Source organism: Mytilus edulis, chromosome 5 (assembly GCF_963676685.1).
Source record: "Mytilus edulis chromosome 5, xbMytEdul2.2, whole genome shotgun sequence".
NCBI lineage: Eukaryota > Metazoa > Mollusca > Bivalvia > Mytilida > Mytilidae > Mytilus > Mytilus edulis.
The window spans coordinates 58138995-58152189 of NC_092348.1; the positions used below are offsets into that span (position 1 = coordinate 58138995).

At 32.8% G+C, this 13195-nt stretch overlaps 1 protein-coding gene across 2 annotated transcripts; it reads right to left on the reverse strand.

Annotated features, from left to right (window-relative positions):
* Window positions 1–3686: 3686 nt before the first annotated feature.
* LOC139522457 (uncharacterized) lies at window positions 3687–8820 on the reverse strand. 2 transcript variants are annotated; one of them, XM_071315960.1, is made up of 7 exons: window positions 8721–8820; window positions 8161–8397; window positions 7667–7767; window positions 6662–6764; window positions 5338–5464; window positions 4670–4761; window positions 3687–4158 (listed from the first exon to the last, which is right to left on the reverse strand). In XM_071315960.1, exons 1-7 carry the CDS (start codon window positions 8778–8780, stop codon window positions 4153–4155), a joined length of 726 nt encoding a protein of 241 aa, XP_071172061.1. In that variant the 5' UTR covers window positions 8781–8820; the 3' UTR covers window positions 3687–4152. The 2 variants fall into 2 exon arrangements, with proteins under 2 accessions (XP_071172061.1, XP_071172062.1); XM_071315961.1 differs by lacking the exon at window positions 3687–4158 and having other exon boundaries at window positions 4675–4761; window positions 5334–5464.
* Between the last annotated feature and the right edge of the window lie 4375 nt (window positions 8821–13195).

Genomic DNA, 13195 nt, shown 5'->3' on the forward strand with positions numbered 1-13195 from the left:
ACTTTAGTTTGTCCAGCCATTTGTTATGAAACATTAACACAATGCTTATTTAATACCACAAATTACAGATCAAGTTTAAATTTTTGTGGGGTCACTTCAACCGTTTTAGAGATGCATATAGAAAAATTGCTGATTTCTTTGTTTCTGTTCTCTACCTTTAGTTTGCCTCAGCCAAATGTTATGATACTTATACACAATACTTATTACCACAAAACTCTGACCTAGGACAATTTTGGATATCACTTCATACAGTTCATCAGTTGTGACCCTTTATATGATAGGCAAGTGGGACATAATCTGTGTCCCATGGCCTTCCCTGCGAATTTAAAACTATTTCATACAGTTTGCAGTTTTCATGCTTTCATGTAAAAAGAGGAGCTTGGAATTGATCAGACTAGTTCTTTCCATTAGCTTGTGTGCATATAATTAAAGAAAAATGTGTTGTAAACGTCAGTTTGACAACATTACAAGGCTTGCAAACCAGAAGTTTCTGTAACTTGTAAGAGAGATGATGAGACCAACTTCAGCGGTTCCATCTTGTAAATATCCTTGCAACTGAACTGTGGAAGTGAATTCATATCAGTAATTGGTGTTTCAACGACTTTGACCGCTCTAAATGGGTTAAATTGGATTTCAGTAAGTCTCATCTTTATCAAAATGGTGGTTAATAGGTACTAGTATAAGGAGATTTGGCCTTATGATTGCCAATCAGACAGCTCTCCATCCAAATTACAATTTTGTAAAAGTAAACCATCACTACATACCATAGCAAACAACAGAGAACCACTGGACTGATTTATATCAAAACAATATTAAGGATACACAATAAGGACCAACAGCAAACACCTCTTGTTTGGACAAGGCATATTAAGGATATATTTGTGAGCGATTTACCTCTCCATACACACAGGGGATAGTTGTAGCAAGACAACAAAACTTAAAAAACAAACTAAAAACTACCTCCGACAGTTTTCATAAACATATCTTATTGTTAAAAGTCACAAAGATGAGTGAGCTAAGTAAGGCCTCAGTCAACATGAAGAGGGACATACTGCAGCACACCATTACCGTCTATCTCTACGACAAAAGTAATACGATCTAATAGATGTTACGAATAGTCATTTATAATAATATTTTTGCTGGCGTGTTCAGCATAGTTCTATCGGCAGTTTCAATTGACACTCAAGTAAGATTGGAGTCGATTTTTCTAGTTTCCAGATAATAACTTGTGGAATGGTGTATGGGTCTCTCTGAAATACCACAAGTTTCCATACCACAAAGGGATGGTAAAAATTGGCATTCATGGATCTACAATCTGTCAATACCTGTATATTGACACAAGGTCATGTTTTTTTCTGACTGTTTATGACGTCTTTTCACTAAATCCTTGGATGTTGGATATGTACTGATCGATAATTTAGTCTTAGATGCATGATTTTTGTTTATACGTTGTTAGTGGCTTTGAACTAGCTGTCAGTAACTGTGAGTACTCTCAGATCTGTACTTAGTGTCTTTTTGTTGTTGGGATGTACAAGTACCTGGCCACGTCCACATTATTTGTAGAATTTTTTTTTATCCATCTGATGAGTTAAGATTTTAATGATATATTTAAATGGGTTATTATGGTTGCAAACTCCATTGGAAATTTGAATTGAGATTATGACCATATCTTGAGGGAAAAGTTTTGTTTTGGAAAAAGATGGGGAGGGGAGGGATGGAGGTTACAAAAGATTGGGAAGGTAGGGACAATTTGTTCTCAAGAATTCAGAAATTAAAAATAAAATGTATTCAAATAGAAGGAGGGGGTCAATTCGCAACAGCATAGTGTATTGCACAAAAGCAAAAAATAAATGAATATAAATTCAAATCAAATAATCAATTCAAGTTCTTTGACTACAGTTATTCTATGTCAGAAACCTATTATGTGTCAAATATTTAATTACAATCCATATTCAGACCTGTACCAAGTGAAAATATTGTGTCTTTTTTTGCCCTAACTGTTTCAGGGTTGGACCTCTGCGGTCGTATCCAGCTGCGCTCAGCGAAGCAATTTATTATTGGTTACAGTCATTTTATACGGTAAGAAAACGGAATAGATTTCCTGAAAGATTTCATACATGCATCATGAACAGTTTGTCATTTCGTAGACTTTACTAGCTTACTTCATCTCAGTATTCCATGTATCAGTACTGACATGGTTTGATTGAAAACATCAAGTTATCCGTAATAAGAAATTACCAAGAAACCGTAAGATTTCAACTCCTTCAGGAAAAGTTATTTTTTGTTGAATTTGGATATTCTTTAAGATCCCCTTATCGTATAGCTCCTAAACGGTGACCTGTAAAGCCTTTGTTGAAAGTCGTCTCAATGGAAATCATACCATATATCTTCTTAAGTTTATATGATGAACATGAATAAAACAAATGAGGTGCGACGCATACCGTGCCGCTTAAAAACCCTTTCTTATACTAGTAGTTCTGTACACCAGACGGATATATCGCCTACAAAAGTCTCATTGGTGACGCTCGCATGAAAATAGTTGAAAAGGTTTATTTAAGTAAGAGGTGGAAGAACATTGATGATCCTAAATTCAAAGACATCTAGATGTCAACATACGTGTATGGTCTCCATTAAAAAACACCAATACGATATGCCAAGTTCTATTATAAAATTAACCGAGACTTCACCATACGTGGTCTGCACTTTACTGCGTCAGAACAATAATTCAAGCTTTAAATTACCAGGGACGACACTATACGTGGTCATCAACAATACAACCAAACCGAGCTCTAAATCACCCGATATGAGAAAAGTAGTAATTGAATAAGATTAGCCATCAACACAACAATCCCCAAATGACAAAAAAACAAGATCTTTAATATTTAATGACAGACGGCCAGTAACGATGCTCTCAGTGGTTCAGAAACGCGTTGCAAGTTAAACTAATTCTGTTGAGCATGTGACATTTTTATCGCGAGACATAGCGATCCTACAAAACGTCGTCGAAATGTATGCTCAGTCTATGGTTACAGTTCTTTAGACATCAACAACCTTCGTCAAACTTTCATGCAATGTAGTATTAATGAAACATAGACAACATAAGTCTGTCACTTTACAGATCAAAGACAATTCTAGCTAAACATCTAGAAAAACATTCTAGGTTTTACTTTCTTTTGAAAATTTAGTGCTCGCTATTCGCTTAACGCAAAAAAAAAAACCCAACCGTATACGATCTATATGACAAACAGAAGCGCTTTCCTGTAGTCTGTGTTATGCGAACCCTTTTTGAACAAGAGAATGCATGATTTTAATTTTATCAATCAATAAATAGAGCAGTGCCATGCATTCTGGTCTCAATTACAAGTTTTAAGTTGTAACTTTGGAATGAAAATCCGGCTCTATGCATGCTTAAAGTGTTTTTCAAGAAACACTATGCTGTACTGTTATAAATATAGAGTTTATTGAATAAATGCACATTTATAGCCCAATGTGGTTGAAGGCATATATAAATGAACACAATACATCATACAAAAATAGCAACAAAAGAACAAACATTATATACATATAAGTATCTATCATGCAGTTGTAATGTTATAGGTATTTACCAGTCACTATAACAGTCTGATCAGAAACAAGAATCAATTTGTAGAACTGTGAATAAATTTCCGAATTATAAATAAGACTAATTAATGAACAAAAATAATAATTTAATAAATAGCTTATATACACGCGCAATATCTTATAACAATGACACCTCCACACTCTTTTTCTCTCCTATCGCACAGACAAATACACACACTCTCACAATATGCACTGCACACATATACTTTCATCCAAAGTTGAATAGATGAAAATTCTTTTATAAACACAGACACACCAACTCCCCTCTCTCACACGATCACATTTTCTATAAGCACACATAACACCGACAAACTCGCACAACTCAATATTTGAAACACAACAACAATAGTGTTAATCATTTGAATAAAATAAACAACAATGTTAAGATGCACATCTCCGCAGTGTTTTATGTTTACTCCATGTTTTCCGTAGATTTGCGAAAGAATCCCCATTCCTTTTGATTCCAAGGGTTTGTCTTAAACCATCGAAAGGCAACTTCTGACTCGTCTGTAGCGACCTTCAACTTAACGATCATCCCTGAAAATTAAAAAACAATTCCAGTTAATTTTTTGGCTCTCCATTGGATAAACTGATAAAACTAGAAATATTTTATAAAAAAAAAAGAAAAAGTTTCATTATTTCACACAAAACTACAAACATTATCCTCTGAATTGATTCTTTAATAATTGACGATGGAAGTTTTAAACGACCTTGACTGCATGGCTATATAGTCTTTGTACGGTAGGTAGTATCATCTACCTCCAATTTATGAAGTTAAAAAACCCACAAATACAACATTAATTATTCGTTGGATTTTGTGTGTCGTTGGATTGCTGTTTCTCTGATGTTATCCCTAAAATATATTTTATTCTAATCCAAAATTTGTCTTTTTAGTGTAGCATTACAATCACATTTGTCAAAAAGATAACCTTGGCTCTCGATCATACAGCTTATGACATTTCTCGGGAGTAGAAAATTTGTACTCGAAATATTAATGACAGTAAGGCCTGTGGCCAAAAACTTATGAAAAATCACGAATTGACTTTACCTTAAAGCACTCGTTTGTTTTCTCTGACAAGTCTTTCGTCTTCACATAAGAATTGCTTAAAAATTTAAAATGGTTTTCTTGACAGCTGACATCTGCCAAAAAAAATAATGGGATCAACTATTGATCAACTGTAATTCAGACAGAGCGTAGTTTGGGGTTATTAAAACGTCTTATTTCTACAGGATTTTGCATGTTTTTGACAGATTTGCTCTCTGTGTGTGAAAACATTGAACTCATTGAATACCGATTGCCGTCACATTATAAAAAATAAAGTTTTGTTTTCCGAAGAATTAACATTAAGAGGCTACTAATTATAGAACCATTTTGTAAGAAAATTAAAAAGTTGGACTACAAAAGTAACCATCATGTAAATAACACACAACAAACATTAACCAAAAAACGTTGTTCATATAAAGAAAGCCTCTACTTATATATCATTTGGTCTTTAGTGGTGAGTTGTCTCATTGGCAATCATACCATTTTCTTATTATTTTATCCAAGACTTGTATAATTGTATTTATAAATAACATGTAGAGGGGATGAGGTGGTTCCTATTTTGATTGACACCATCTGATATAATACTGTGGTCTTCCAGTTCATCACCCATGGAGCCAAAGATTAACATTTGTGGCATTAACCAATAAAATAAATGTTATAAACTGACCTACTATTGTTATTGCGTTGTACAGTTGTCAACTCAGGTGGTTGTTCCTTCGTTATATGTATGCCTGATTTGTAGTTAACATACTGTATATCCGGAAGCCTGACTTTAAAACTGTTGGCAGCATGAAATTCCTACATGAAAATATTTGTAACAATCAATATTGCCACTAACCCTTACAAATAAGATCGCCTTTTAAGTTCTACACGTAGGCACATACTGAACTAACAGAGATAAAACAAGATTATTCAAATATAAAAATAAGGAATTTGGCAATGAGACAACTATCCATCAAAGTTCAAATGAGGTGGATGTAAGCAATTATGGGCAACCGTGTGGCCTTCAACAATGCGTAAAACCCATACCGATTGGTTGGCTATAAGTCCCGACATGAAAATAATGATACTATTCAATTGAGAAAACTAACGGCCTAATTTATAACAAAAAAGTTTGCGTAAAACAAATATGACAAATATGATAAACCAACAACAACCACTCAACTACAGACTCCTCACTTGGAACAGGCACTTTTAGAATTTGCGGGGTTAAACATGTTTTTAGCGCTCAACCCTCCTCTATAACCTAGGACAGTGGTGTAATAGTACAACATAAGAACAAACTATTTAAATCAGTTGAAAAAAGGTTCAACTCATCAGATGGATACAAATAAAAATACACCTAACAAAAACACAAAGTGGAGGTTGGCGGGTACTTATACATCCCAACATAAAAAGACACTAAGTACAGATCTGCGAAAAGTAAATAATAACTATTGAAATAAATCATGTATCTAGTAAGAGTAAAAAATCATTCAGTACACATCCAACATCAAAACATTGGTAATCTTTTAACTTTTGCAAATTTTAGTACCAAGACATTATTGGTTCTTTTTCAACACTGATAATCTTTTTTGTTCTTTTTGTCTCTGTGCAGGAATGCTTTTTGTAATGCTATTGTTTGTTTTGAGTTATTTGTTTGAGTGTTTCTTTTTTATACAGCTATAACTCAGAAGGTTTCGTGAGAGTAATCACACCATATATATAAGTCATTTTGAAATCAGAGCTGCAATATCAATGTTGTTCAACTTTGCACTTGTTTGGCTCTCTTTTTATCTATTTTGATCTGAGCGTCACTGACGAGTCTTATGCAGACAAAACGTGCGTCTGGCGTATTTAAAAATTATAAGCCTGGTACATTTGATTAAAACACGTCCCCAATGAATTATTAGGAAAAGAAAACTGACTTTTTGTAAAAAAAATAGATGTAAACAAGGTACCTATTGAAATAATGCCCGATGCTGCACTAGAAAACAATACTTTTTGAATAACTACCTGTGGTGAACTGAACTGGTATGTGGAACTAAGTTTCTCTATAATTAATTCTGCAGCCAATCTGCAGTCAAAGTCGTCAATGTGTGGAAGTACTTCACACAGTCTACAAGACATACCAAAAGTCAATCAATAAACTGATACATGCATCGATTAATATATAAACAATTAGCAAGAAACACTGTATAGATAGTTATATTAGTTTGTTTACCTGAAAAATCACATATATTTCGAATTTAATTGTAAAGACCTATAAATTATTTGAAAGTGTTTATTATTTTCTCTCTACCGTTTTATAAATATAATCTTATTTAAAAGTGAATTAACATAAATAAATGAAATTTAACATTTTCTTTACAGTTCAAAGCCTTTTAGAATTTTCAAAAAAGGGGGAAGGTTGAGTGGTTCACTCAAAGGAGTAGGTTCAGTATTTTAAAGACCCCTTTTTGGCCCCAAAATATAGCAGTTTTACAAAATTGTTAAAATGTAGACCTTTATAGTTATTTATTGGACAGTAGAATGCTTCTTCTACATAAATATGGGCTATTTTTGACAATACAATGCACATATATCCGGTACTAGCACCATTAAGTCATGCTAAATTACTGAAATCCTCAGAATTCTAGCATTTTAGTTAAATTTTAGACGGTTTTCGTGTTCATCCTTAATATTGAAATGTAAGTTGTATTTGATGATAACACATAACATATATAAAGGTTGAGGATGAACACGGATGCGGCCACTTTCATTTTTACCAAAAACCATCTGAAAAGTGACATTTTTCGGCATATTAGGTAGATTTTTCATATTTGAGCTTGAATCGGATCGTTTTTAATGACTAAATCTGTTAAAATCTTTCACATAAACTAATTAATTCAAATAAAATAGACACTTAAGTGTTTAAAAAGTGGTCAAAATCTTTCGTCAGATGAATCTGAAATTTGAGGCCAAAATCGGTCCTTACCGGACCTACTCCTTTGCTGACTCAAATGAATACAAGTAACTTACATGTTTGTTTGTGTTGTTAAGATATATTTCATAGACAACAATCCACTGTGTATACGATCTGTTAAGTTGAATCTTATATCGTCCAAGAGGTCACTTTCAAGCTAGTTAACAAACATATTCATATCAAATATAGACAACCATAAAACACATAAACAGATATAAAAAATAAATAAAATCCGCCTCTATTTAACCATACAAATCAAAGTTGAGATGAATAATTTTCCGCAGATTTTAGAGTTGACAATTAGTGTTCTAGCCAAATCCATTAAACGATTGATCTAATAATGAGAACTATGTAAGCATTTAATTGAATCGAATGAACCAATAAATCATTCTAAAGCTGTAGAGTGCACAAACTGTGCAATGATGTTCTGCGACTGATAATTGGCTCTTGAACGATAACAATTTTGAACATATTGAAGTCATCTTTAATTGACACTTATTCTTGAAAGATTCAAGTTTTAAACATATGAAAATAGGTCTGCTGAACTAACCATTCTCATTGCATTTCTAGTCATTTTCTCTTTTGTCAGCAAAGTTAGGTATCTCTTGGCGGATTCTGCTGCTTTCTGCTTTTTATCAGTTAATGTCGTCTGCAACTGTTTAATGCTGTTATCCCGAGCTTTTAGATTTTTACTGGATAGTTTGTCCGCCAAGTAGTTTCGTGACATTTCGGCCGTCTTAAGACATAATTCATACTTCTGTACTTTGCTGTTATTAATCCAACACACCTTTAAATGTAAAACGACTTTGGTTTAAGTTGTGAGCCATATAACAACATACAAAATATAGTTTTCTAACTGACTGCTGTAAAGTATTGTGCTAACACAAAAAATAGAGAGTGTTGGGTAAATGAACCATGACAGCTTTACATGAATGATAAAATATAAGATATCGAAGAAAAATTGAAGCTACACTTGAGCCTTCAAAAAATCCAAAAACAATGCTGTAAAGTCATCAGACCAACATTTCATCCGCTTAAAATATAATAATTTTGAAATGTATCACTTGTAAATAAATTGCAAAAGATGTTACTAATTTTCTGTAAAATTACCTTTTGTTGCTGTTGAAGTTCCTTGTAAGTATTATTGTGGGCTCTCAATAGTTTATTCATTTCATCGATCTTTGTATAGAACTCTTCGGTTTTTATCTGATCAAATCTGAAAATATGCAATTCATAATGAAATCTTACTTTCGTTCCAAATCGCAAGAAGGTCAACACAAACAGGAATAACTCGTTTTAAATGTATGCTAAACAATTAGCAAAGAATTACGCTATAAACTGGCCCTACAGACCATCAGAACCTGCAGTGAGTAGAAAATTTTTGCTCTATATGTTGAACGCTTCAAAATGAACTTTGAATGCCAGTGCTTTTCTTCGCTTTTTTCATCATATGAAGTGATTTTTTGTGAATAATTGATACATGATACCCTATTTCAATTATACATTGTAGAACAAAATTAATTCACCCTTTTTGTGAAAGGGATTTTTTTTACAGGAAATACAATCATTTAATCTTGTAGCTTAATGAAACAACTTACGTTGGTATTGGCAGAATGCTGTCAGATGATGAAACAAGTTTAACGAGTTTGTTATGGATTCTTTCAGCAACGGACTTCTTCTTACTGATCTCGCTAGCTGTCTTGTGTGCTCCAACAATACCTAAAACCATCTCCGACAGTAGATAAAACAACTTGTTTATTTCTGGAAATTCTGGAAAAATAAAATTTTTGTACGTCTTTCGAATTATTATGCCAAAAATATAATTGGCATTTTGCATGTCCCTTTTATCGGTTGTTGTATCACTTTTAATTTATTAATATCAAATTATAAAATGAATTATAATTAAACATCAATTTTCGAATTAGGAATAACGAACATTCGGAACTATTATTTTAATCTTTCTTAAGCGCAAACGAGAGAACAATTCGGTAATAAAGAACTAGCATTAATATACACTCTGCGAAGTCTTGCACGGTTTTAGTCTGGTCGAAATAATTTTCGCATTTGACATGTTCATCTCTTACAATAGCATAATCTTACCAATATTCTGTCTGTATTCCACCATTTTCTGCATGATGCTTTTTATTTGTTTTCTAGGGAAATCTGCAGTTTCTGAATTTGAAGTTGACTTCAAGGGACTCGCTTATAGTAGCGAAAACATCGATTATAAAAAGAAAAAAAAATTGTTTGTCACCAACTTGAAAAACTTACTTAGTTTACTTTTGGAGACGATTTCACTGTCTTTGGTGGTCAGAAATAGTGTTTGTGTCCAAACCATAAGGCATGGTTATATGACTGTAGTAATTAATTAAACTATTAAAATAATAACAATAAGATAAATTAATTAATTAATTAAATTAATAACAATAATAACAATTAAACAAATTAACTAAGTAATTATCCTTCCACAAGTTCTGTCTTGAATTATTTTTTTTAAATAAAGCGGACCGTTACTTCATAGGTAAACGAAATAAACTTTCATGATCGGCGAATATTTAAAAAAAAAAACTTACGTTCTGTGTGCAACAGAAGTAATGCTGATAATATCAGGAAAAAGACGCAATTCATGTTAATTTCTGTGATTTCTTTTGAAAAGACTGCAACTCAGAATTTTCTTTCTTGCTGAGCTTTCCGTGAGTGAGGGAAATAAAGGCAACAGTAGTATACCGCTGTTCAAACTCATAAATCCATGGACAAAAAACAAAATCGGGGTAACAAACTAGAACTGAGGGAAACGCACCAAACATAAGAGGAGAACAACGATACAAAACTCAGTACAATGTAACACACACAGAAACGGACCAAGCATCAGACAAAATCCCACGAGAATAACAAATATAACATCAAAACCAAATACATGAATTTGGGATAGACAAGTACCGTGACACGTCTTATCGCAATGTGAATTTACACTCAAAAATAAGAGAAAACAAACGACGCAACGTTAAAATTTTAATTTGTATTTTTCGAGTTAAATTTTAAGTTAGAGTTGTAGTTTGTATTCCAGTTAAATAAATTGAAGCATGTTGGATTTCGGTTTAGAGTTTAGGCATTGCCTAAGCGTACACTTTGAAGGGAAAACATTTATAAAGCAGAAGTTCACTACGTTTTCAAACGCACTTTAAAAAGATTTCAGTATCAATGTTACTACTGAATGCTGGTTTTAACTGTTTGTTTTATCGCGTGATGTATAATAGATAATGTGAGACATTTTAAAAACGATCATTTTAAGCTAATTCAAATAGACTGAATTGATGTGACCGCTTTAGTTCACTTTTTTCTGTCTTTTGAACATTTGTGACGTAGAGTTGCTGCTGTCTTATGGACTTTAACTCATGATAATTCCTTGCATACCACATTTTTGCTCCTGTCCAATGTCTGGAACATCTGGCCTTTGTTAGTTTTGTAATTTTAGTTCAATTATATGTCTTGGAGTTTAGTGTTTCATATTTTCACTAAACCTGTACACAATTTTATTTGGGGGCCAGCTGAGGACCACCTCCGGGTGCAGGATTTTCTCGCTGCGTTGAACAGCCATTGGTGGCCTTCGGCTGTTGTCTGCTATTTGGTCGATCTCTTTTCTCTTTGACATATTCCCCATTTCCATTCTCAATTTTAGATGTAAAAAACGATCGGAGAAAAGACAGTATCAAGAGCAACCCCCTAAGTTTCCCGTATGTTTATAATACACGTACTTAGTGTTTTTGCAGTTTACAATGATAATACATTTTAATTTTAGGGTTAATGTTTTTAAAAAGACATCAATACTTTGCCAAACCGTAAAAAATGAAACTTGGATAGAAGAATCTTTTTTGCGATTAAACATAATTTCAAAAGCTAAATTTTTAAAATCAATTTTTTTAGCATTTAAACGTTGTTACGATTTACATGCTACATGAAATCCAGTATTAACCGATTTGTTTATACTTTCATTGAATGTTATGAAATTTGATAGCATTTTCCTCTAGATCAAGAAAAATCATCCGGAGGAAAAAAATGATATTCTTAAAGACTTTCTAGTATTTTATTGATAATTGAACCTATTATTTTTTACTGAAATCTGGCTTTTAGTTTCTCGTTCGAATTGTTTCACATTTGTCATTTCGGTGCCTTCTACTGCTGATTTTGCGGCCCTGTATGGTCTTTGCTAATTGTTGATGGCCGTCCGGTGGCATGTAGTTGTTAATTTCTGTATCATTTGGTCTCTTGTGGAGAGTAGTCTCATTTGCAATCTTACCACATCTTCTTTTTAATATACACAACAAAATAAACCAATAAAACACATTCGCTTATGCTGGTCAGTTCGATGAGAGGACAATAGAGCAAATTGTCTCCCTCTCATTAACTAATTAACACATTTTAACGTGAGGTATAATAAAAGGTATTTTTTTTTTTAAAGATTGAACTAGGGGTTACCCTTACTTAGTAAGACAAGTCATGCTATAATGTTAATGATTATTGCATGAATACTGATGGATATTATCTCTCGTGCAATATAAACAGTATTTAAGAATTTAAAGCTTCTTTTTGTAACTTCATTGGGGTGTAAAAGCGTTGACCGAAGTTCATTCTAAAACTGTGCGCACGGTCAACGCTTTTACAACCCTATGAAGTTACAAAAAGAAGCATTCAATACTTATAATTACATTTTTTAGCTAGGATCATGAAAATACGAATTTTATCAACTTTTTATTTAATTCACCTGTGCACTTTTATTGTGGAACCTCGTGTTATCATGAATGAAAAGTTTTATTGAGTTATGCAATCACTTAAGGAATAACACTTGATGTGCAGTTAGCCAATCAGAATAACGAATTATAGTGAAACATACATCTAATGTAATTATTTACCAATATTCATGCAATAACTCTATATTGGGAATTGTGTCACTCACAACTTTTTCCTATATCAAGATGTTATACTTCACTGGGGTAAAGCTGATGACCGTAACTGCATTCACGGTCATCCCAAGATGTCGGATGAAAAATTAGGTCAGTTTCTGTATTGTCTGTTACAGTGTTTCTATATCATTTTCTTAACAAATCATACATTGAAACGATGAAAATTTATAAAAGATTCACACGGAAATCACTAATTACTACAGAGAAATGTGCATGAAACAGGAATTTCGATTTGAAAAAATCGCGAAGATGACCGTAAATCACAATCGAGATGACCGTAACGGAAACAGCGATTCATAACAAGGGTGACCGTAATTGGTTTTAAGATGACCGTAATTTGTAAATGATGACCGTAACTTTTAAAGGATGACCCTCAATTCTAAGAAATATCCGTATTTATATAACTACCTTTTTGTATCAAATGATAAATCGTGTTGGTATAAACATATTAATATGAGAGTATTATCCTTTAGGTAGAAGAAAATAAGACGTGCTTCAAATACAAAGTTTTCCATATGTATCTTTTTTACGGTAGAGGATTTAATGTTTAAAATGAATTTGCAAAAAGACATGCAAATAAACAGGTAGGGAAAACATGCTTCAAAAGCGCGATAAAATGACACC

What these genes read in the sequence shown, in the direction of transcription:
- LOC139522457 (XM_071315960.1), bottom strand. Translation starts at nt 8,780, where the DNA reads ATGAATAAACTATTGAGAGCCCACAATAATACTTACAAGGAACTTCAA. An exon ending in CTAGAAATGCAATGAGAATG is followed by an intron (nt 7,768 to 8,160) that starts GTTAGTTCAGCA and finishes TTTGTTAACTAG; the next exon opens with CTTGAAAGTGACCTCTTGGA. An exon ending in TTAACAACACAAACAAACAT is followed by an intron (nt 6,765 to 7,666) that starts GTAAGTTACTTG and finishes TATGTCTTGTAG; the next exon opens with ACTGTGTGAAGTACTTCCAC.